The 26,417-nt window shown below is 37.6% G+C and overlaps 1 protein-coding gene across 7 annotated transcripts in view; it reads right to left on the bottom strand.

Annotated features, from left to right (window-relative positions):
* Positions 1-2,365: 2,365 nt before the first annotated feature.
* Positions 2,366-26,417, bottom strand: part of DLGAP1 (DLG associated protein 1) — a 782,098-nt gene continuing 758,046 nt past the window's right edge. For all 7 annotated transcript variants that reach the window (XM_074203980.1, XM_074203979.1, XM_074203985.1 and 4 more), the window contains 3 exons: positions 15,609-15,700; positions 6,767-6,919; positions 2,366-3,607 (listed from right to left, as the gene is read on the bottom strand). In XM_074203980.1, the coding sequence (XP_074060081.1) occupies positions 3,398-3,607; positions 6,767-6,919; positions 15,609-15,700 (455 nt within the window). In that variant the 3' untranslated portion in view covers positions 2,366-3,397. The remainder of the gene's footprint in view (positions 3,608-6,766; positions 6,920-15,608; positions 15,701-26,417) is intronic.

The following is a 26,417-nucleotide window of genomic DNA, read 5'->3' on the forward strand; positions in this document are numbered from 1 at the left end:
CAAAACATTAAGGGAACATCTATAAATAATGGAAATATATTACAAATAAATTAGTTCTATTTCCTCTTCAAATATTAAAAATCTGTAATCCGTTTCATCAGCTTTCTTTACAAAAAGATTTGTGTGAATTTATGGAAACATCCGCAAAAATATAATAAATACTTAATTTATTTAAATAACTTTTGATGTAGGAGACAAAAACTTTCTTTTAAACCCCCCCTCTCAGAAAATGCAAACAACTTTTATACCAAAGTTAAACAAAATAAGTAATTTTTCTGGGTACACATATTGGCCAGGATGAACTGAAAAAATACTATTACATTACTACAAATCACATCAAAAGGAACAATGGAACATATATCCTATGCTTATGGTAGTCACCTGAAAGTGGTAAACAAGCAACATTCTGAGGGACCACAGTTGTCCATCTAGATTTCTTTTTGCTAAATTGTTTATACTGTTCAAAACAAGTTAATCAATGAGACAAAGATCATAATGCCCTGTCCACATGGGGACAAAGAGGCATTCAGCTAAAAGATTTAAAATACATACCAAAAATATCCTATGAATATACAAATACCGTGTTTCATTACAGACAAGATTAATTAACTTCCCCACTTCTCAACATCCTGGATTGTCAGTCTCTGAAGAAAAGACTGGAGACTGGTCTGGAACCAGTTTCTCAATCTCATTCTCTTGGTCCAAAACTTAAGACTACCTTAGATCCACTTAATATCAGTTGTGAGCATGGAACTTGAAGATGCTCCATCCCTCTTGGCACAGATGAGTTCCAAAGAACCTCCAATTGGAATGTGACCAAAAATGATCAGAGGTGGCAGTTGGCACTCTTAAGATGCAAACTTTGCATGAGCTTTCATTGCTTCTGAATGTTAAATAAAAAGTGTGTTCTCTTAAAAAGGAGCAAATCCAGTCCTGTATTCAAACTGAAATACCGACCCTCTGGATGCTCTCATTGCAGGAAGCTCTAGGGGTCGAATTGTACTTCTGCTCAATGTAGTTAAAAGTTGTCTTTTTTTTTTTAGATGACAAGTTAGTAGCCCTTATCTTGTAAACCACAGCAGTAAACATTTGTGCCCTGTGTTCCCCCTCCCCCCCAAAATAGAGTTCAGATATGAATGGCTCTGAGAGGTAGCAAATTCTCTAGAGGTTTGAGAACAAGTCAATGAAAATATTTGTTGTCAAGATCCATTATCTTTCTTAATTTTATAAATAAAATTAAATTAGCACCTGGCTATGGTAGGCTATTGATAGAGAATTAAATGAAAAAAAAAAACTACCCAAAACCTGCCTCTCTGGTATGGTGAACATCTTAATAGATGTTTTAGAATGACTTTTGTTTTGCAATGGTAATTACAAATGCTTGAGCTTGTGAGCAGATAGAAAATGTCAAGGATCCATTAGGGTTGCCATAATCTGAATGTTTATACTGCTAAAAGAATAAGGGCATTTCAAGCCAAGTCCAGCTAAATGCAAAGTGCCTGCTGTCCATCATGCCAGCAGATGGGAATCAGTGTTCTATGTCAACAGACTGTATTTTTTTTCAACATTTAAGAATCACAACTTTTTGTTCCCCCTCCTTTTGGATTCTAAACCTTGTGGGTCATATTTCCCACCTCACCACCTGGAAACATGTCTATTCATGACTTCAAACGAACAATGAAACAACTATTTGTAATGATGCAGCCTTGTCTGTCTTGGAGTGGAAACAGTATTTTATCAGTATAGAACCACTAGGTCAAAATCCTGATGTTTGAAATCATGGAATGGACTATATTTACTAGGAAAAGACTCAACCCCCCTCCAAAAAAACCCCCAAGACAGCTGAAATGTGAAATATTGGGGACAAAGCAGTCTAAACGGTAGATATAATTAGCTAATGGTATAACCAAGAACTTTGCTTTGAAAACTGCTGTGGTCTTCATTTGAAGTTCTCACAAATAGTGTGTGTGTTTGTGTGTGTGTGTGTGTGTGTGTGTGTGAGAGTGTGTGTGTGTGAAAGTGTGAGAGAGAGAGAGAGAGAGAGAGAGAGAGAGAGAGATCTAATAGTCCCACCAGGATTAAAACATTAATAAATGCACAGAACCAAACTTTTTTTTTCTTTCTTTCTTTTAAAACCAATATAATCCTTACAATACAACAGGAATCATCAATACATTACAAATCTAAAAGGTCTTAACACTTGGACAAAGGAAAATCTCTTATATAATATCTTCAACTGTTCATGCTTTTTTTCTCTTCTCTTTTCCTTTCTCCATTTTATTGCCTTTCAGAATAGATTCCCCCCACCCCCCCACCCTGAAGATCGAAATTACAATCTTCTGCTGATTGATTTTTGAACTAGTGATTGATGAAATTAAAATGAGGCAGTTTAAGTAGCTGTGAGTGGTACAGGTCCCTCTCAGAAGATTGTTTTCTAGCCCTGGCATCAAGAGAATTTACTTCTCTCTTTCCCCACTACACAGCAAGGTATGATCCCATCCTCCAACCCAGTCCATTTCACCCTTTTTCTTGTCATTCATTATTTCTGGTGAGAAGGTGTGATTCTGAGGTTCAGAATAAAGTGCTCCATCTGCTTTAAAAAATAATAGCCATTTTTTAAAAAAAAGGGAATCTGAGCCCTAGTTTCCTTTCATCTTGAATGAGGAAGACTGTAGAGTCCCAAGGGATCACCCTACAATACTAAATTTCCAAAATACCCTATGGTTTAATATTGCTGTACACTAGGTGACAAGACTAGCTTTAGAGAGAACGAAGGATTGTGAAGACTTCAATGGTGCATATGCTATACAGGTGCGTTTTGTGTCCTGTCAAGAAAATAAAGGATTGGATACTTCTACAGGAGGCATGTTGACAGCATCAGTACATGAATTAAAAAGCGTGATGAGGAATATGGGTAAACTTGTCAGAAAAGCAAGGGGCCAAAGGGGCATTTATAGGATGTCTCTTGGAAGAGTGGTAACTACAGCACTAGTGGAAGTCATGGGATCCTTAACAGATAGAGGGGGGGGGGGGAGAGAGAGAGAGAGAGAGAGAGAGAGAGAGAGAGACAGACAGACAGACAGACAGAGAGACAGAGAGAGACAGACAGAGAAACAGAGAGAGAGAGAGAGAGAGAGACAGAGAGAGACACAGACACAGACACAGACAGACAGACAGAAGAGAGACAGAGAGGAGAGACACACACAGAGACAGAGAGAGAGAGAGGAAAGAGACAGACACAGAGAGAGGGGGGAGAAAGAGAGAGAGAGAGAGAGAGTTAGAGAAATGGGAATGGGAATGGGAATGGGCATGGGCATGGGAATGGGAGTGGGATACAAATACTGAATGGTGACTCAACAAGGATGTGCATGGGGACTGGACAAGAGGCCTGGTGCCTTCAGAGCCGGGTCTGGGCCTCAGGGATGTAGATCTCGATGCTCTCGGCGCTCTCGGTGGCCGAGTTCTGGCGGACCGAAGCTGCCCGCTTGGCAGCCATCAGGCGTTTGCGGGCCTCCTGGCGTTGCGAGCTTTCCAGGGAGCGCTCCCGGATCAGCGGCACGTGGCCTTTCGCCGGCTTCTTTGGCACTGGAGGAGGGACCCTTCTCTCCTGATCAAAGCAGAAGGTTCATGACATTACACAGCTTCTCAGAGCAAGCTTGGGAAAAACTGGGATAGGTCAATAGTTAGAACACACATTTTTTTTACCTAAGGGTTGTTAGTTCTTAAATCTGCATACTGTATTTTTTTTTCTTCATTGGACTGGCTTTGGTATTCAAAAGATGCATTAAAAAAAAGAATATTGTCAAGCTTAAAGGGAGAGGACAGAGTTGGAATAGCAGAGCTAGTTTTTCTCCAGGGTAACGGTGTGGATATTTAAAACATGCCGAAAAGGCTGAAACTCCCAGCACATCTAACTGTTTAGTGTGGTAGTCTCTGGGGAATCCACTCTTCCTGGTGCCAGAGATGGGGAAAGGAAGCAGCAACAGCTTAGGACTCTGCATCAGTTACTAAAGGTGAGCTCATTTGTGCAAGTTGGCTCGGTGTTCAAAACTCATGGAAACAGAATACCACCCACACCCCTACCACCCCAACCACCCCAACACTTCTGTACCCACCTCCCCAAACAACCAGACCCACTAAACTCCCAACCCTCCAATAACTCAATACCCCCAAAAAAACCCAAACTATCAAATAGGCAGTGAGCAAACTCTTGGAAGAGATTATTTCAAAGTAACCATCTGTTGGGGTGAATTGTGTTCTCTAGATGTAAAGAATGCCACAGAAACTTGGAGTTCTTTTTCACAAGACACAGAGACAATACACCATGCAGGATCACCAAAGAGGGAGGGAGGACACTGGAATTTCCAGGACATATTTCATACTGAAGGTAGAAACTAGCACACTAATGAGTCAAGTCAGCTCCAGTTGATTGCTTTGGAGTCCTAAGATGGAAATCAGAGGCCTGGAGATGACCCGTGGTCAGAAAGGCATATCCACACATAGGGAAACTTGGGGAAATTGAGCACAGTACTGAATGAGAATGAGTCACACCGTTATTATCAGCAACACACTGTAAAACTGGTAGATATTTCCAAAGCTGCTGAGAAAACATACACTATTTTTCATTTTGGCAGGAAAAAAGGCAGTGGCCAATAAGGAATACAAATATCCAAACCAAGATAAACTTTTAGAAAAAAAGGTATCTGTATAAATTGGTTCAACTCAATTGGGAGAGTGGTTTTGTGTATGATTGCATTTAAAGTAAAATTCTTTCTTTCCCCCTCACTCCCAATCCCCCAACTGCATGAAAATGGATTCTGAGAATACAGATTACATTATTCTGCACAGTACACACTCTTTAGACCATTGATCAAGGACTGGAAGGGACTTTGGAGATCATTCAGTCCAACCTTTTCATTTTACAAATATGGAAATGGAAGCCTAGAAAAATTAAGTGGCTTTGCCCAAGATAAAGTTGGGATTATTGAACACTCATGTTTACAACAGTGATTTCCTTCACCTGACTAGATAGAGTGCTGAGTTAAATTTATTAACCTCAAGTATCTCCTCTTCATTTTTAAAGTGTAAGTTTATGTGCCTCAAAGAGGAGAGAATGAGAGAAAACTGGATACTGTTTCACACGATCGACTTGTGTATTGTATTGTTCTTTAAAAAGTGAATAGGGAGCAGAAAAATTATGATCATATTCAGAAGACAGGTTGTTTAATCATTCAGGAATCAAGTCATCATTCCCTATGGTACACATCTCAATAGGTTATATAATATTTCAGTTCTTCAGAGAGTAACTTCTTTTGGATTTGTAAATTCTTGGTCCTAGAGTTGACCTTTTTAATAAAAAAAAATTAAGAAGCGGAAAGACTGGCAAAGAAACAGACACAGGACCCATTGCTTATGTGTTGTAGGAGTATGTAATGTGTAAGTGTATATACACACAACTGTGGATTGGGGAGGGTTCCCTCATGAATAAATTAATTTTAAGGAACATTGACCTGTATCTCAGTCTTAAAAAAGAAATGAAATAGAATTAAGATTGATTATAAATAGCCTCCCTTCTTCTTTTCAGGAAAAATTTCACACATGCATCAGTGACATTTCATGTTTCCCTTTCCAAGCCAAGTACTGGTGAGGGATGGGGATAGGATGGGAGAAGGAGGGAAGAATTATGTTAGCATAGAACAGGCCCTCCTGTTCTTTTGCTGGCTACACACTTGGGATAAGTGTTCTTAGGGGTCATTAATCCCAAGGGCTTATGCTCAATAGCAGCAAATTGAACTGAGTTGCTGTTAACAATGGACTGCCCAGAGGATATGCCAGGACAGGGGGTGAGGAAACCTGAAAAACACCAGGGTCACTAGGGTTACAAGGACATATCCATCAGTACATATTTATATGGTGGATTGTCAAGGGAGTTAGTTGTCTGACCCCTGGGCCAGTACTAGACAAAGGATGAAATAAAAAACAAAACAAAACCAAGACATACTAGTCTAAGAAGGTAGATTTTGTTCACATATAGGAGACTGATGGGTCCATCACAGCCAGGGCTGAAGATTAAGGTTCAACAATTTAAAATGAAAGAATGTGAACCTTTATTTCTATATGACTGTACTTGGGAACCCAGTGAACAATACCTCCCCCAAAACAAAACAAAAAACGCTTGAAAATCCAACACTTGATATATGAAAATGTGAAATTTTCATGGCATTTGTTCTTAGACTTGAACAACAGTGATTTCTTTATTACTGTATTTATGAAATGATTACCAAAGTCAGTGATGTTTTCAGTGTTTCCTAGTTTTCTCAGTAACACATCTTGGTGTGCAAGGAAGTTAAACTCTTATTCTCTGTAACCATGCACTGTTGAAAGATGTCATTTATTTTACTTTAAAAATCAATATGTAAGGCAGTTTACTTTTAATGACTGATCTTCTAATATGATTTAACTTAAAGTTTAATTAACCAAAAAAAAGCAAAGCTAAAACTAAAAAAACAAAAACAAAAACCCAAAAAACCACATACCCATTTTCTGATTCACAAAGACAGGTTTTCTTTAAAAATATGCCTGAAACATGTTACAGATAATATCCCAGATGATTACTATGTAAACATTGTCGTTACAATGAAATTAATCTGATATAAGCTTCATTTCACATTTTAAACGGCAGGACTGTATGCAGAGAGGCCTATTTAGTCTGTCCAGTGTTTGTGCAGGTTTTTAAATGAACCATACAAAATCTACATTGTTCTACCTTCTTGTCAAGAGGATCCATCTGTTTCCAATTATTGGCCTTTAACTGATGAAGTTCATCAAATTTCATACTAATATTTTCTATGGACAACTGCAGCATATCCCAAAACCCTGCTAAATCCTGGGAGGTTGGCCTCGGATGAGCATTGGGATTCTGTATAAGAGAAAGAAAAATATTCAGCTTCAGTGGATGTTAGTGTGAAGAAATTATGAAACTTTTAAAATCACAGTATTTAAGTGGCACTTTCAAAATGTCTTTTACAAAAGTCTAAAATAGAGTACAAGTGGTTTTTGGATTTTCCCTTAAACATTTGAAGTCTCAAATATCAAGGCTGTATTGTAGGACTCTTCCCTTCATCCCCCATTCCCAAAGGTTGGATGATGTTGAGTTGTGTCCGACTCTTTCCTGGCAAAGCTACTGGAGTGATTTACCATTTTCTTCTCCAGTAGATTAAGGCAAACAGAGGTTAAGTGACTTGTCCAGGGTCACACAGGTAGTGAGTAATCTGAGACTAAATTTGAACTCAGGTCCTTTAGTTTCCAGGGCCAGTACCCTATCCACTGAGCTATCTAACTGCCAAAAAAAATCTATATCTTTTTTTGGGAAACCACTGGAATATACAAATGCAAAATCTCTTGGATACTAAAACTATCTAGCTTCTGAATTTAATGCAAAGTTTAGAATGCTCACTAACTAGAGTATTAAATTTTGTGTTAGCAAATAAGATTTTTTATTACTGAAGAACAGCATTCTATAGTTGTTTTGACTATATTCTCTGGGATTTAATTGACTTAAAACTGAGGTTCTCAATTTTGTTTGTGTCCTGGAATTCATTGGCAATATGGTAAAACCTACAAATGTATTTTTAGAATATCTTTTTTTAAAGTATAAAATAAAATATGGATCCCTTATAAAGGGAATTTGATCATATTAAAATTCAATACAATTATAAACATATTTTTAAATCATGTTTATTGATGCCCAGTAAAGAATCCCTGGTCTAAGGGGCAGCTAGGTGGTGCAGTAGATAGAGCATCAGCCCTGGAGTAAGGAGAACTTGAGTTCAAATATGACTTCAGACACTTAATAGATACCTAGCTGTGTGATCTTGGGCAAATTACTTAACCCCATTGCCTAGCCAAAAAAAAAAAAAAAGAATACCTGATCTAAAATTATCTTAATTAACTAATATAGTGAATATATATGAGATTTGGATAACTGATGGCATAACTGACATGCAGCCATACTTCATTTGTTTTTTCACAATGTCAGGAAATTTAGAGAAAATTCTTCAGAGGAATTCCCTGTAATGGTGAACATGGATAACATTTGAATGGGTAGGGGGAATGCATGGATAGGTTGTGATCAGTACTGTTGGAGAATGTAACCCACAGACCATAAGAGTATATAAACAGATATATAATTAGATAACTAGACATTAGTCAGTGGGTATTCTGGGAAAGTGGTCAAAGGTTTTGTGAAAATCAAAATACCCTTTTGAAGTATAATGAATTTAATATACCAGGTCAGTCAAAGGTAAGATATACTCCAAAACCTGATGTTGCCTTTAGCTCCTTGTAAAACTGTTGCCTGTGATCCAGGCAGATTAAGTAGACATAGGGACTTGGAACAAATACCAGATGTTCTACTGAGGGCCTTTGAGTCATTCCGCTCCTGAATATAAAGCAACCTTACATCTGGTGGCAACCTGATAGGTAGAGTGAGTGTGTATTTTTCAAACTACTCCCACCCCACCCCTGTGCCTATTCTAGAAGTAGCTGAACTAACAGGGTGCAGGAAAGAATTTGATCTCCTCCTTCTATCACTAACATAAGGTTGACTTTGACAGTGTAAAAAACATCCTACCTCTATCTGTAATGTAAATGTCTTTTTAAAAATTGTGTGTGTGTGTGTGTGTGTGTGTGTGTGTGTGTTATATAATTCCGTTTGTCTGGCAATATATACAATTATTGAACAAGGAGCTCAAATTTAGAGTACCAACAGTCAAATTAAAGTTTATTAACTGTCTATAAATTATGTGCTTCTTAGCATACCTTACCCCTTTCCCATCATTTTCCTATCAACTCCATGGAAGCAAAAGGGGATTGTAAAGAACTGAAGTCCTTTAATTTTTTTTTTTTGTTTGTGTGTTTGTTCCTTTCCTGAGTGGTCATAGCTGGGGGAAAAAAGTAGCTAACCTAATGTTGATGTGTATCTGTTGATGTAGTTTTCTAGGTTGAGTCATGAAAAATACTCAATCTGTTGCAAGGATTATACATAAATGATATTCTTCATAGCATGACTGAACAGCACTTACATTCTACTAGTCTAGGCTATAAGAATTCTGAGGAATTTTTAGTGATAATTATTGTCCTCTGTTCTTGAAGAAGACCATGACATCATGCCATGATAAGCTCATGAATTGGATTTGAGTGAGGGGTGCTGTGCTGTTACCAGACTCCCTTTCTCCTCTGGAATCATCTGGGTCCAGTGCCCAGATATGAATCAGGATGACTGGAAATGGTCCTGGGTATGGCACACTCAGGGTTAAGTGACTTGTCCAAGGTCACAGTGTAATAAGTATCAAGTATCTGAGATCAAATTTGAACTCAGGTCCTCTTGACTTCAGGTCTGGTGCTCAATCGGGAGAACCACCTAGCTGCGTCTTATAAGGCATCAGAGGAAGACTTATGCAGCATTTTGGGGAGGTCATGGCCAAGAGATGCATAATATGGGCAGGTATGGATGGATAGAAATCTATATTGTTGGAAAGGAACTCTCAAAGTGATGAGATCATAGATTCATTAAAATGAGTGTTAGAGTATGGGTTTGTGTGTGTGTGTGTGTGTGTGTGTGTGTGTGTGTGTGTGTGTGTGTTTGTGTGTATAAAACTAAAGATACTAAATAGTATTGTTACTGACACTTTCTACATTATGATGTAAATGTAGATATATATTCTACACTTTGAAAATATATTTTAAATTCTGTGATTCCTTGAAATGACATAAATTCCATCTAATTATAATTGAGTTCAAGTATTGAAAATTTGTTCTTCAATCTATATTGAATTTAAGTACTAAGACTCATAAAAGTATTTACCAAATCTGATTCAGAGAAGTAGGCATCTTCAATATTTCACATTAATGGGTCATATCCTACTAAGGAAATAAAAACTAAATAGTTTCTATTTTGGAGATCAATAAAATCTTCTAGGCAGGGAACTCAAACCTTTGTACTATATTTGCAATCTCTCTATGATACAGTATATATCCCTTTGTTCCTTTGTTCAGACTAATAGAACTGACAAGTTTTTGGGAAGAGAAATAAGTATTGAGATGATGTTAATATAATAACAATCTTAGAGAAGGTTCCAACTGCATGGGTAGAAGGTCCTCACTTCATTCATAGGAAATGGGCCCTATACCAAAGAAATCAGATCTGGAAAAAATACAATACAATGGGGAAAAAAATACAATGTGGATGAGTTTTAGAAATATATATTGTGACACTAGAGATTGAGTCCTATTTTTCTAGATTTTTTTTTTTTTTTTGCAAGGCAATGGGGTTAAGTGGCTTGCCCAAGGCCACACAGCTAGGTAATTATTAAGTGTCTAAGGTCAAACCTGAACTCAGGTCCTCCTGACTCCAGGGTCTGTGCTCTATCCACTGCGCCACCTAGCTGCCCCAAGTCCTATTTTTCTAGACCAAGTGTTGGTAAACTAAAGCCGATAGGCCATATCTGGTCTGCTATCTATTTTTGTAAGGTCCCTAAGCTAAGACTCTTTTTTTTAAAAAAAAATTGTTTGAAATGCAATAGAACTTTATTTTATTTTAAAATTTGAAAACCATTCTTAGCTCATAGGCAGTCAAACTGTAGGCTGCCAACCTCTAGAACAGTAACCCTTTGCTACTACCTTTGCTTTAATGGTTCTCAAAATTTGATTTTTAAAAATTTAGGCAATTCGGCTACAGCAATTGATTTAGGCTATTACCTGTTATCTAATGAAATAAAATTCTTTAATCCAATTAATAATTGGAAACTGAGGGTGGAGAAAAGGAAGGAGAAATTGATTTCTGGAGGAAAAAGTAATTTTTAAGGCAATTTTCAATTCTTCAAGGTATAATCATTTAGTCTGTATTTTTAGAAGTATAAAGAAACACATAAATGTAAAGGATCACTATTATTATTTTTCTCCTCAGGATAAGAGCTCAGAGAGGTCTGAAAACTTTTTTCTTTCCTGGATCCAGATCTGACCCACTTTACAATCAACAAATATTTTTGGCAAGGCACCATGCACCTTACTATGTAGAGGGTAACGTACCAGGAAATGAGAGTTTCTACCCTTAAGTAGAAGAGAGAGATTTGAAATATATACAGATATAGCAGAGGAAAGGAAAGGTCCAGAAAAATTGCTCTGTGAAAATTTGAGAAGGGAAAGAATACTTAAAACTTAAAAAAGAATAGGGAAAGCTTCATAAAAGCCCTTGGGCTACAAGAAGAGCCTCAGCTTCCAGGAATAAGGAGATGGTGACTGTCCTTCTGTGGTCTGTCCTGGTCAGACTCCCTCTTGTGCATCAGGTTCAATTCTAGACTCTATAAATGAAAGGATACTGATAGACTCAGAACATTCAGAGGAGGCAAAGGAAATTTAATCCATTCCATATGAAATTGGGCTGAAGGAACTGGGGATGTGTAGTCTGAAGAAGTGAAGACTCAGGGGAAAGACATAATTTTCTTCAAGTATTTGAAGGACTAACATGTAAAAGAGGCCTATAGATCTATCCTATTGGTTCTAAAGGGGAGAACCAGAGCAAAGAGTAGAAACTGCAAAGAGGCAAATTGAGGCCTAGTATCGAGCTTCTGCAGGACAATTAGAGCCGTCCAAAAGTGAAATGCATTTCCTTTCGAAGCAGTCAGGTTTCCCTTGCTGGAGGCATTCAAATTAGAAGCTTGGATGACCATTTGCCAGCTATATTTCAAGTGGGTTTTCATTTTCGGTTATGGGATTGACAGACAACAGTTGCTGAAGTCTCTTCTAATTTCAAAATTCTATATTTTTTTGTTAAATAATAGCTCCTTGTGTTATTTTTTATACTGTTGCTTTAAATAAACTCATGATAACATTTTGTCAAACTCTTCAAAATTCATAGGATTGAAGTTGAAAGACATGTTAGAGTATGACCCTAGCCCAACCCCCCTCATTTTTATTAAAAAAGGAAACTGAGGCTTAAAGACATTAAATGGCTTACTCAAAGTCATATAAAACAAAGACAGGACAGGGAATTAATTTTCTTTTGCCACTTATGGGTTGAAGCAGATCAAGCACTGGGTCTGGAGTCAAAAAAGACCCAAGTTCAAATCTAGCCTCGGATACTTTTTGAATTATGTGACACTGGGCAAGTCATTTTACCTATTTGCCTCATTTGTAAAGTAGGGATATTAATAACACCTAACTCTCAGGGCTGTCATGAGGATCAAATGAGATAATATTTGTAAAGTGATTAGTACAATGACTTGCCCATCATGGGGTGCTACATAAATGTTAGACATCATGATTATTATTACTTTGATGGTCCTTGGACTAAGCCCTGAAGAAAGAGAATTCTGGAAGATGAAGATTAAGAAAGACTGTCTTTCGGGCATATGAGAACAGCCTGGACAAATGCATGAATAGGAAAAGACAGGTTAAGCTCAGGAATAGTCAATAGTCTACTTGATAGAAATGGTGCACTCTGCCCTTTCCAGAACACAGATAGAAGATGGTGTTCAATATTGCCTCATTTTAGGAAGCACCATGGTAAATTGTTGTGTATCCAGAGAAGGGCAAACCAAATTAAGGGACTTGAGGCCATGCCATCCAAGGCATCGAAGGACCTGAATGTGGTTAACTTTAAGAAGAGAAGAGTTGGAAGGATGGGTGATATTTCTCAAGTGCTATAGATCTAGAAGAAGCATTATCTATTCTGCTTGGCCCTTGGAAGCAAAAGTAGAACTAAACTGCTACAGATGAAGAGAGAAAGATTTAACTTTGATGTCAAGAACATCCTAATAATTCCTAATAATTAAGAACTTTCCAAAAATTAGAATGAACTGGTCTTCAAGAGAAGGCTTAGATGAGCAAGTTTGAGTTAGCCTAGATGATCTTTTTTAAATTATTTTATATTGATTGATTGATTTTTTTTTTTTGCCCAAGGCCACACAGGTAGATAATTATTAAGTGTCTGAGGTTGGATCTGAACTCAGGTCCTCCTGACTCCAGGGCCAGTGCTCCATCCACTGCATCACCTAGCCACCCCTCATAGATGATCTCTTAAGAGAATCTTTTCAACTCTATGATTCTGAAATTTTGCATAAAGAGGAATAAAGTGACTAAGGCTAGGAAGATTCATGGTAGCCTTATTTAAGGCCTCCATAAGGGAGTTAAAGATAACGAATTTTATCCCATCTGCAATTGTGAGGGGAGGAGTGGCAGAGTCAAATTTGTGCCTTAAGGAAGATTATTTTGGTCACTGTGATTGATGAGGCACAGAGATGTAGGCAGGGAGAACAGTTAGGACATTACTACAATAATCTAGGCTAGTGGTGTTGAGGTACATGTGAGGAAAGGCACCAAATGTGAGAGACAATGTAATGGTAGAATCAACAGGACTTTGCAGCTGATTAGTAATGGTGGGGAGGGTGTGGAAATGAAAATGGAGTCTTGAGCCTGGCTAGCTGGGAGTCATCAAAAGAGAGAAGGAAGCTAGGAGGAATCCAGGTTCACTTTTGTAAATTCTGAGTTTGATGTGTTAGATGGAATATGGAAATATTTCACAGTCACTTGAACATTCAGACCTGGAGTACAGAGGAAAGACTGGGGTTGTAAACACAGAAATAGGTTAGTACAGCTTTTCAGTACAATACAAAAATTCAAAAGTCATGACAAGGAGAGGATATGTGTGGCCTAGGGAAGCCAACTGAGCAAAATAAAAAAATCCCCTTTATTACTGTTTTTTGTTTTGTTTTGCTTTGTTTTAGTTCCTTTAGTTGTTGCCACTTTTGGTTAGGTTATTGCTTCCAATCCCCACTAAAATGGACAAAGGAGAAGAAAAATAGTTGAAACTCAGACTATCACCTGGTTAGACTATCACCAAAGATTCTCTTACCACCTCTCAAATATTGTCCCACACCAGCCCATATCTAGTCATCTGAAAGTCCTAGCAGTAGCAGCCTTCTTTAAGAGATTATTGAGAAATTCTAACTCAGCAGTGTTATATATTAACAAACTCCCTTACTAACATAGACTTGATTAAACCCACTATACTTTATTGTAGAAAAGTTCAAAAGAGGATCCCCCTTCTCTTCCTCCACAAAGGGACAAGGAGCAAAGAAGTTTTGCCTGGGGGGAGGGAAGGTGAACTGGTCCTTTCAGAAGTGAGGGAAGATGCCAAAAAGAGGCAGGGAAGTTAAGAAGGGAATGACAAAGGCATAAAATACAAATTTTCCCTTATTTATAGTTTTGCCCAGATCAAAACCTTGTTAAAAGTTTTGCTAAACCAGTTAGCAGTTTGTTTCCTTGTTAACAACTTTTGTGAAATGATGAAACTCTTTACTTTGTACTGGGTAGATTTCAATAATCCATGTTTTCCTCATCATCAGATAATAGTACTGGCTCTGTAATATTAACTTTCATCATTTTTTAATACATATTTTCTTTTTATCTAGCTTGCTGAGCTTTTCAGAACTGTCTAAATAAATAAGTTTTGGGAAGATATTCTTGTATGAATTTGTTTGTAGAAAAAAGAAAGTTGCTAAAAACAACAGCTTGTATTTTTTGTCACTTTAGAGTTTACAAAGCATTTTCCTCCCAACATTCCCTAAGGGAGATAACATAAGTATTATTGTTTTCTTTTACAGGAGGCAACAGAACATGAATAGAGGAAGGTCATTAGAGTAGAGAAGGCCTGGGTTCTACTTTTGTCTCTGATGCATACCCATTGGTGTTCTATAATTCTGGAATTCTAAGATGACAAAGTATATTAGCTGTGTCATCACAAGCAGATCTCTTAACATTTATTCTTCAGGCAACTTTCTATGGTATAAGTTATAGATGCATAGCTGATCTGCCTTGGAGAGAATTTTCACACCAATCAATGCTCTTCTCTGATGAAATCACATATCTGGAGCCTCCCTTCTCATTTTTATTTATAAATGGTTACAAGGTTATAAATGGTTATAAGACTCACTTTGAAAGGTCAGAAGCAGGAGGCATACTAAAGATCTCTCTGATTCTTTGAGAGCAGGTTCCATTACACTGTCTTCTTAAAGTTAGGCAGTGCTTTCACCATACCTTTTCTAGCCAAAATTTTGAGTGGTTCAATTCTTGTGGTTCAAGGGAATATTTAGATTACACAACTAATTTCTGATTACTGATATGCACTGAAAGTTCAGTTCATTAGGGTAAACCCGATAAATTCTAAAGGAGTATTCACTGTTTTAAACATTTGTGTCTAACTCTCATAAGAGCGATTAATGAGAAGAGGGAGAATGGCTTTGTTTGAAGTGGGGAAAAAGTTTGCATGAATTGTGTCTCCATCACTCCTTTCTAGGCTTCTCTGCCTCCTTTTGCTCTCCTCTCAAGGGATGAGTCATCTAGTAAAATACTTCAATGACAGAGAGTCAGAGCAGTTGAATGAGACCCAGACAAATGGCAAATCTTTCACAATGAAAGGCAAGAAGTAAGGAGCAACACAAAATTTTTTCCTCCATGACCTTCAACTTAATCCAAAGTCAGACGAATCTTGACTCTCTCCCCTGCAGTTGCCAGCCCTGCAATAATAGCTACAAGGGAGTATTACATACCAGGTTTTCTTCACACAGTTCTCTGAACTGGTAGAATTTCTGGGCCATGAGAAGTTGGGCACTGCCTACTGCGGTCCGGATTTTCCCTAGAACTGAAAAGAAAGTAAACATATAACGGTCATTATAGGTTGGGCTTCACAGAATAGATTTAGTCTGGTGAACCGAAGAGGAAGTTACGCTGTGATCAACAGAAGGAAAATGCAACTTAAATAAGTATTCCCTCACACACATACTCACATGTCCCCATCCCCACAATACAACTGGTATATTGCTGTTTGGTTTTAATTACAAAGATATTCCTTGTTTTGATGTTAACAAAAACAGCCTTTATCATACATGTGGGTTTCTTGAGGGAAAAGAGCCTTTCCTTCTTTGAGGTTAACAAAAGATGGAGTCAATACTTTTTTGACCATGGGACTAGATTTAAAGTGTTTATCACCAGCTCTAACAAAAGTAGCACTGGCTGAGAGAAAGTGCCTCTTACCACTGCATCACACCCCTTCTACTTCCTTCAGGCTACTTCCAAGGCTCAGATTTGTCAGGAAAAAGTATGTAAGAAGCTTTCCTAAATGTCTTTCACTCTCAACCCACCAGTCTCACCCAAAGCACACACCAGTTCTGTTGTTAATGAGATGTCTGCTTTCCTGTGTACTGGTGGTGTACTGGTAGTCTCTCATACCATCCCAAAAGGGACCCTCGAACAGCCACTCAGACAACAGCATTATATTAAATTCAAGCTCAAGTCATGTTCAGGTATGAGGATGAACTGGACTGAGAGTCTCCTGGAATGGTTCAGGTTGTTTCAGAGGCCCTGGCCACTGTAGGGTGTACTGTGGAACAGTTGCTTCTGCCGGAGCTGAGCCACTTGACCACTCAGAACCATCCCAACTGCCAGGAAGGAAGGGGAAAAGCCACAAGGCTTCCTCCCTCCCAACCCAAATAGAAAACTGAAAAAAAGGAAGAAAGATGAGAGAGGGGAAAAAAAGAACATGTTAGAACATTTTGAGAAATGTATCCCTAATTCAAAGTGTCCTTGGGGAGGGTAGGTACATGAGAATTGAAGACATGCTTTATGAATTTACAGAGATGGAAATCAGGATGCAGGGTTACCTTTTCCCCTATTTTTATACTATATGTTGTGCCTATTGTCATCCCCTCCTAAGCTCTCTCCAGTACCCTCACTAGTTTCTCTTTCATACTATTTGTTATCCCCCTATTCACAAACTTCGAATTATTCTCCAGTGCTTGTTGAATAAATTATAAACCTTTTCCTTTTGGTTTTTGAAGCTCTCCATAAATTTTGTTCCAACTCGCTGCTTTAGTCTCATCATATTCTAGTCCTTTTCATATACTGTCTGTTAGTATTCATTCACCCAATTCCATCTCTGTGCTTTTACCCTTTCAAGAATTCTTAATTGTTCTTTAGAAAGCTTACAAATGTCCTACCATTTGGGTCATGTGGTTCTCCCTTCCCTGGAGATCATGATGCCTCTACCAGTTCTTTCCTGGGACAAAATAATAGAATTTAGGGAGCAAGGTAGCCCAATGGGCTAGGTCTGTAGTTCAAAGGCAGGCCCCCAGACATTTACTAGCTGTAGGACCCCAGGTGGGTTGATTTACCTCTGTTTGTGTCAGTTTCTTCATCAGTAAGATGAACATAGTAAGATAATTGCAGCATTTCTCCCTCCGAGTTGTAGTGAAGATCAAATGAATATAGTAAGATAATAATTGCAGCATTTCTCTCCCAGAGTTGTGAAGATCAAATAAGATAAATATTTGTAATATACTTAGTACAGTGACTGGCAAATTATAGATATGCTTCATACTTGTCTTTCCCTTCCCTTCTCTTTCTGTTCCACATTCTGGAATGTTCTTTCCCTCCATTCTCTGTTGAAATGCCTGCCTTTCTTCAGGGTCCAAGTGAGATACTTCCTCCTCTTCCACAAAACCTTCTCTTCTTCTCTCACTCTCCTCTTCCCCATCCCCTACATTTCTTCCCTCTCCTCCTCCTACAGAAAACTTACCTGTTCCTCTACAAATTTCTCATAGCATTTGGACTGGACCTCTCCTTTGTATTTGTCATACTTTGCTTTGTTATTTATGTACAAAGCTTTTCTTCCCTGGAGAAGATAAACTTCTTGAGAACATAGTCTATTTCATATCTATCTTTATGTTCCTAGGACCTGGCACTCAGCAAACATTTAATAAGTGTTTGTAAAATGAATTGAACATAAGGAAAAGATAAAACTCCTTCATCCAGGATCTGACTTATAGATTCAGTTCTTTATTCATTAATTCATTAATTTATTTATTTGTCTGCTTTGAACACAGTAGATAATCCAGAGAAGTAAAAGTGGACTTTAGTCCCTGGGAATACACAGTCATTGCCAGCTGGTTGTTTCTCACCTCAGACCCAGAGATGGATCCAGGGTCCCTAAATTCTCAATGCTTTGACCCTGGAGAAGCATTGATAGAGGCATCAAGATCTCCAGGGAGAGGGGAACCACATGGTCCAAGTGGTGGGACACAAATAAGTGTTCACAAAATCTAGTTTTCTAGCGTTTTCTAAGAATTCTTGAGTATCTGAAGGAGTAAAGATTCTGGACAGTGTAATTCCTCTAAATCCAGACTTCTAACAAGCAAAAGCAATACCAATCTTGGACTTGACTCAGCTGGGACCCAACCTTGTAGAGGGAGAAAAAGAATGCTTGGGCAATGTCAATCTCTTTGAAAGAGGAGAGAATTAACACCCCCCCCCAAAGTTGAAAAGGCAAAAATAAACCCTGAGATGGGAGAAAAAAAGATTTGAATTTTGCCCTCTGTTATTAGCATGAATTATTTGGACAGTGCAGGTCTGATGGTAAAGGAACTTGTCTCCACAAGCCCTCAAGAATGTCACCATGAGCCTTTGAGAAAGAAGTGGGACTTACCAAAATAACTTTCTAATAAAGTGGATGGATATCTCTCCCTAAAGAGGTCTAAGTTCTAGAGGTAGCATCATAAGATAAAATGACAGTATGAATTTCTGAGATGGAAACTGGCTAGCTAGTTTGTCAAAGGTTGCCTTGCTAATAACCCCTATAGGGGTAATTTCCCTATCAAAGGGATCCTCTTCGAAGAGGTGGAATTGATTGTTTATGGGCTACTGGGAGATTTTTATTGTTTTCTGCATTTCCATGGAAACAGAATAAAGATTGCCAATATATGTTTCTACTATATATTCCTTGAAAACTTTGTATGGGCTCTGGAGTCCCTTTTACTTACATCTGAGAAAACCAATTCATAAGCCATGTTCAAGCTACATTCTGAGATTTTTTTTTTTTTTCAGAAGAAAACCTGGGGATAGGGAGTAATATAAGCTAAAGAATTATTATTTAGAGGGCTGATCCCAAATATCAAACTCTGATCTGTCCAAGGCCATAGCTTGGGAATCTAAACCATAGAATGCATGTAAAATGGGGATAACAATTTTTGTACTACCCTTATCATAGCATTATTATAAGAAAAATGCATTGTAAAGCACTGAGGGCAGACCTTGGGGGTTAGAAATTTCTGGGTTCGAAGTTTACCCTATTAGCCTTGTGACCCTGAGCAAGTCTCTAATTGTTCTTATCTGTAAACTAAGAGGCAAGAAGTTGATACAGTAGATAGAGAATCAGGAAGATAAATTCAAAAGCTACCTTAGACACTTACTAGTTATGTGACCCTGGATAAGTCACTTATCTATGTTTATCTCAGTTTCCTCATTTGTAAAACGAGATAGAGAAGAAAATTGGTAAATCTTTGCCAAGAAAACCCCAAATTCAAGTTGGGCTTGACTGAAATGATTGAACAATAAAATAAGAGGGTTAGACTCTGTACACTTGAAGGCTCCATCTAGCTCTAAATCTATGATTTCATGACTGTGTTTGTAAAGAGAATGAATAAGTTAAAAGGTTCTCCTTTGAAGGTTTGCTTTTCCACCAATCTGGAACAGTTCACCATTGTTGTTCTTTTTGATTCTAGCATCTTTGTCATCTTCTCTTTAATAATGATTCAGAAGTCAGAATTGCTCTAGAATAGCTTCCGTATTCTATATTTGCTGAGGCCTCTCTGTCTCTCTTTCCCTGAAGCCCAATAGCAGCAGAAATGTTATCTAGGACAGTAAAAAATATGCTTGCTTCACAATGGGTGTGCCCAGTTGTGAGAGCCAAACTTGACTCTGGCCAGAAAAGAAAAAAAAAAAAGGAACAAAGCCCGGATGATTTCAAGTAAGGTGACCAGACGCCCTCGATTGGCTGAGATCATCAGTTTCTGATGACCTATCCCAGTGTCTGGGAAAGTCTCCAGTGAGCATGGAGCTGTAGACAAACTGTCAGCTCTTTTGCCTTATTTGATGAATTACCATAATGAAATTTAAGCTGGTTACAACCTCGCTTCCAAAATAATTCTCAGTGTTTTATTAGTTGCCCTACAGCTTTGACTGGGGAAACCTGGTGCATTCTCCAGCCCCGCTGATCTGCAAGCTGATTTCCAACTGGAGCAGTTCAGACTAAGGGGACTCCCTGGCAAGGGTTCCTGCATATTCCTTGCTATCGTGATTGACACTGGCCCAATCTGGTTGCTACTGGAGAAATCTCTTCTGATTTTCCTTGTTCTTTCTCCTCCAATTATCATTTTAATTTCAAATATGGATTGCAGTTGCTAAGTGTTTTGAAATCATGTGTGAGTACCTTACCTGGGTGTCCCAAGGTAGCTCACAACTCAGTGAGGTAAGTGGTATATAGTCTTATTATCCCTATATAGACAAGGAAACAGGTTCATAGTCACTGTGGTCAGAAAGCTAATATAAGTTTCAGATCTAAGACTTGGACCCAGTTGCTTTTTCCTCTAAATCACAGTTCACAATTAAATATCTAAAACTTTCTATGAACAGTTTGCTAACCTTCAAAGTCCATTGAACAACATTATTCTCTATATTAGGCTATCAAAAGAAGCATTGCCTAGACTTTCTAGAGATTTTTGGCACCTAAGGAGGTAACCTCCAAATATTGACTTTAACCCAGGGATTTATAACCTACAGCCAATGAACCCTCCCAAGGGACTGGTAAATACTATTAATTTGTATTTTTTTATATTTTAGTAATGGTATTTCAATAAATTTGAGGCAGAAAGGTGACACAATGGATTGTTAGTTTTGAAGCCAGGATGACCTGAATTTAAGTTTTAGACACTTACTAGCTGTGTGATTCTGGGCAAGTCATCTAAACCTCTTTGCTTCAGTTTCCTCATCTGTAAATGAGTTGGAGGAGAAAATGGCAACTCACTCTATTGTCTTTGCCAAGAAAACTCCAAATGAAAAAGATTCAGATATGATTTGACTAGATAACAACAAATTTCAATATATTTGGTTTCCTTTGTAAACTTATGAATATTAAAAATATGATTCTGAGGAGTCACTCTATTGACTTCACCAGACTAACAAAGAGGACTGTGTCACAAAAGAAGTTTAAGAACCCCAAGTCTAGACTTTCTATAATAATCTAGATACAACTACTCCTAAAGTGACCCAAGGCACAGAGATCAACAAATAGACAGTGGATCTAAAGGGAATTGGATGGGGAGGTTGGAAAAAGAAAAAGAAAATAATGCAGTCTTCCTTGCCCTTTTCAGGTTCCTATTCCTAAGAACTATTGGGCTAAGGAAGTAGTCATTTTCAATTGGAGAAATTCAGAGTAGGAGTTGAAACTGAATCTTCCCATTAGTAGTTGGTTTCCAGCCCACAAGATTAATCACTAAGAAGGAAGAAAAAGATAGAGAAGAGGAATTATCCTTGTCTTAATAAAATAGAATTAATATGAAATAAAAGGTCCTGCTGAGAAATCACCAGGATATAGTGGTGTATTTAAGTTATAAGATCTGGGTTTAAAGCCTAGTTCAATTAGCTGTGTCAACACAGGCAACTTCCTTGAACTTTTAGCTTCTTCATCTGAAAAATGGGACTAGTAATAACACTGACTATGAGAGAATGTTGAAATACAGTAGTAACTGACCCCTTGCCACTGCAAAAAGATGGGCAAGTCATTAAATCTCATTGTCCTAGTAAATTTCCCACTCATTGATGAAATCATGGATTGAGACCAAAAACAAAAGCAAAATACAACTCATTTTACAGACTTGTGGTGAGTATATCACATTTTGAACCTTTAAATATTAGGGGATGAAATCTGTGATTTTGTCACTTTAGAGAATATCCAGTGAAGGAAATTCCTATTTGTATAGATGGACTCCTCTGTGATTTACAAAACAATTTACAGTCTGAGCATTGAAGGGTTAAGTGACTTGCTTAAAGTTACTAGGCCAGTATATACTGAGGCAGGACTCAAATCCTAGCTTTCCAGGCTCACCCAATAAGTTTCTTAAGTGTTAGAAAAATGTGAATTGTTGGTATTGTATATTATTTTCCTAATAACCACAAATCCTACAAGTTAAGAAAATATTGTTATTTGCATAACAGAGGCTCACAAAGAATCAGTGACTTACCCAGGACTATATAACTAGTAAGATCAAATTTTGAAACATAAGCTTTTAAATCCCAGAACTAGAAAACTTTCAACTCTACCATCCTCCCTCAATATAAGTTTTGCAGTGCTATAGGAGTTCTAATAATACTATCACTGAAAAAAGGAAAAAAGCATAGAGAAAGTTGCATATTACAGAAGAGAATGAAGGACAGAGTAATCTTTGCTTCGCTTTGATAGTGGTCTCAGTTTAGAGGTCAAAACTAATCCAAGGGAGTCTCTAAGGGGTCTGGGCTTAGGGTAGACTAGGTAAAGAACTCCACTATCAAGGGACCTCAGGAAAAGGAGAGATAAAATGGTTGAAATTAAACTTATTGCTTGCAATAATACACATTGTACCTGTATGTGAAACAGCATCTCCAGGGGAACAAGAAACTACTGTGACTATCTGGAAAGTTTACTGAGACTAGAAGACTTGCCTTTAAATATTTTATCACAGTTTTATGAACATTTAAAGAAAATCCTAGATGTAAAAAAATTAGAGATTCAAGACAAGTCTTTTAATTCAAATATCTTCCAAGGTACTTGAAAAATTCAGTTGGTTCTAGAGTACTTAATAAATAAATGTTTGTTGAATGGTTAATCAATTGTTTGAATTAAGAACTTTTGCTTAAATTCAGTTTCTTTGGTGGGGGCAGGAGCATTTGGGGAGGAGAGGAATTGTCTATTAAGGTGTCTTTGCTGCCCTTCCTCTATTTCTCTAGGGTATATATAGGAGAAGAGGAACACAGGAAGTTACTCTATGTACCCCTCCCACACATAAATATTGTTAGGCAGATGAAATTAGGTTAAAATGAATTTTGAAAGGAAAAAAATAACAAGTTGAGCCTGAAAGACAGATTTAGTTTAGAGGAGAAGGAGTGAATTAATAGGATGATTACATTTTATTCAACCTATAAACACATGATCCTCATCTCTGTTATTACTGACCAATTAAAGAAACTACTTTCTTTTCCCTGCCCACCTTCCTCTGCCTCTGTCTATTCATAGCCTCTCTGGAGAGGAAGAGAGATAGGGGTTGAGTTTTCTTGGGGGTTGACTTGAAATATGAGGGAAGATAGTTCTTATCAAAGATAAATTATGGAATCATAAAAATTTCAAAATACTTCAGGGGCCATGGGGTTCAACCAATACTTGATAAAGAAATTTTCTATACCTTTTCCCCCAAAGTGTTAATCACTTAAATAATCTGAATCAAACCAAAGGTCTTTGCTTCTAAGAGCATATAAAGCTAACCCAGAATTTCCTAAACTCTTATGGGAGCTAATAAAAAACAGGATACAAATAGATTTTTCCTACAAATAGAAACTGGGTTACCTCCAATTTACCCTGAATCTACCATGTACATACATAGTTGTTTGCATGTGATTTCTTTTGCTACTCCTTGAGGGTAGGAATTTTTTTTTTGCATTTATTTGAACTCCCATTACTTAGCAAAGTGTTTAATAACAATATTTGTCCTTCATTTTTGAAGAAGACCATGACATCAAGGAGATAGTGTCATGACAAGCACATGATTTGGATTTGAGGAAGGGGGTGCTATGCTAAGCCACCAGCCTCACGTTTTCCTTCAGAGTCATCTGGGTTCAGTGGCCAGAGAGGAATCAGGATGACTAGAAATGGCCCTGGATGCGAGGCAATCAGAGTTGAGTGACTTGCTCAAGGTCACACAGCTAGTAAGAGGCTGAATTCAAACTCCCATTCTCCTGACTCCAAGGTCAGTGCTCTATCTCCTGTACCACCTGGCAATCCTATATGCACACACACACACATGTGTGTGTATATATATATATATATATATATATATATATATATATATATATATATATATATTCCTTTATCCCTTTGACTAGAAGGTAGAACCATGAATTCCAAAACTTTCATTTAAGGAGGGAACTAAATTTATACATTTCATTTCTCACCTGGGATTCACTACTTTGGGACTTCTCTAATTTCTCTACAAGGCTTCCACCCCATTCTGAGTTAGATGCTTTCCTCTCTCCCCATTCTGCCTTTCAACTTTTAGAATACAATAAATGTTTATAAAGCTTGTCAACTGACTACAGAACTTGTAATCTTTCCCTAAACCTGTTAAGTGTAAATAGTGGTCTTCTGCAAGGCCTCTTGACTCTAAAAGTTACTTAGATTAATATGCTTATTAATGTGTTAAAGGCAGTTCAATAAACATCTATTAAGGACTTACTGTATTCTGAGCACATTGTTCTAGATTGAGGGAGAGGCAAAGTACAGATAAAGCCAGATTTCTACTCTCATGGAATTAAGAAGAAACCAGTGGTTGGTTTGCTTTTTTTGTGTCCCCCCCCCAACAAGGCAATGAGGTTAAGTGGCTTTCCCAAGGTCACACAGCTAGGTAATTTTTAAGTGTCTGAGGTCATTTGAACATAGGTCCTCCTGACTCTAGAGCTGGTGCTCTATCCAGTGTACCATTTAGCTGCCCATGTACTTTGTTTTTCTGTTTATCTTACAAAATGAGTCCAAAGTAGAAAGAAAAAACAATCAAATAGGACTGAAATAATTCTTGGTGTTTGTCCCAGACCGGATACTACAGGGTTATATACATGTAATTCAAGGGATAGCCTAGCTAAATTCACAGTGGCTCATCTCCCACTTGGCCAGTACAGAGATGAATTTTTTGGCCATAGCAAGTTTTAACTCATTTACTAATTTATGGAGGAATTTGACTCATGAAAGGAACCCCACACTCTGGCCCTTACAGAGTATTTAAGTATTGAAAAGTCGGTTTACATTCAGTATGGATAAGAAATGGAAGTCAAGTTGTTATTGTGACATGTGTCTGACCATTTTCATTCTGGGGTAACAATTCTGCTTATGTTTCCATTACTTATTCACTTAGATTCTATTTTCTTTTTCTTTTTTTTTTTTAGGTTTTTTTTGCAAGGCAAATGGGTTAAGTGGCTTGCCCAAGGCCACACAGCTAGGTAATTATTAAGTGTCTGAGACCAGATTTGAACCCAGCTACTCCTGACTCCAGGGCTGGTGCTTTATCCACTGTGCCACCTAGCCGCCCCACTTAGATTCTATTTTCAAAACATCTCTCATTTACTCCCTCTTCTCTCCTCTGACACTACTGCCACTCTGATGTGGACCCTCATCATATCACCTTTGGATTACAGCTTTAAAATGAGGAGCTGCATTGAATTTAAAATTTTCTCTGTCATCTTTTTCTAATTAATACCATTTAATAATCAAGAATGAGATTTTCTAATATCCTAAGTGGATTACAAGTTCAATATGAACCAAATGTAATTGTAATATGGTAGCTAGAAAATGGAATGCAACCTTAGCAGGTATTAAGAGAAGTGTAGCATATCCACATTCAGAGGGGAAAAAAACTATGGAATCTGAATGCAGAACAGAGCATACTATGTTCACTTTAAAAAAATTTTTGTATGATTTTTCTTTCTCAGGATCTTTTGCAACATGACTAATAGAGAAACATATTAAAGACAATTATACATGAAGAACCTATTTCAGATTGTTTGTGGCTCTGGGGAGAGAGAGATAGGAGAGTAATAGAAAAACGAGGAACTCAAAAGCTTGCAAAAGGATGAATGTTGAAAACTATTTTTACATGTAATTGGAAACTGGGGAATGACAACATTACAGTTGGCTTCAGGTATTTGATGGGATAGCATCTGAAAAAATGAAATAGATTTGTTCTGCCTTGTTTTACCTTAAGCAACCAAATAAGAAGAAATGAATAGAAGTTGTAGAGAAAATGAATTTGGATTCAATGTAAGAAAAAGTTTCTTCATAATTAGAGCTATCCAAAAATGATCAAAAGACTGCCTTGGAACGCAGTAAGATTGCTCTCTTTGCAGGTCTTCAAGCAAAGACTAGACGACCACTTGTCAGATAAGTTCTAGAAGGGATTCTTATTCAGGTACAGATGTGGCAGCTATTAATGTTCATGTTCATTACCTTAGACTGGTAAGCCTTGAAAAGGTTGCCATTAACATTATCATTCTATTAGAAACCAGGAGGAATGGGAATTCAGGGAAACATGGAAGGATTTGCATGAACTGATGCTGAGTGAGATGAGCAGAACCAGAAAAACACTGTATACCCTAACAGTAATATGGGAGTGATAATCAACCTTGAAGGACTTGTTCATTCCATCAGTGCAACAATCGGGAACAATTTTGGGCTGTCTGCAAAGGAGAGTACCATCTGTATCTAGAGAAAGAATTGAACAAAAAGCAAAGAC

This window comes from Macrotis lagotis, chromosome X (genome assembly GCF_037893015.1).
Source record: "Macrotis lagotis isolate mMagLag1 chromosome X, bilby.v1.9.chrom.fasta, whole genome shotgun sequence".
Taxonomy (NCBI): domain Eukaryota; kingdom Metazoa; phylum Chordata; class Mammalia; order Peramelemorphia; family Peramelidae; genus Macrotis; species Macrotis lagotis.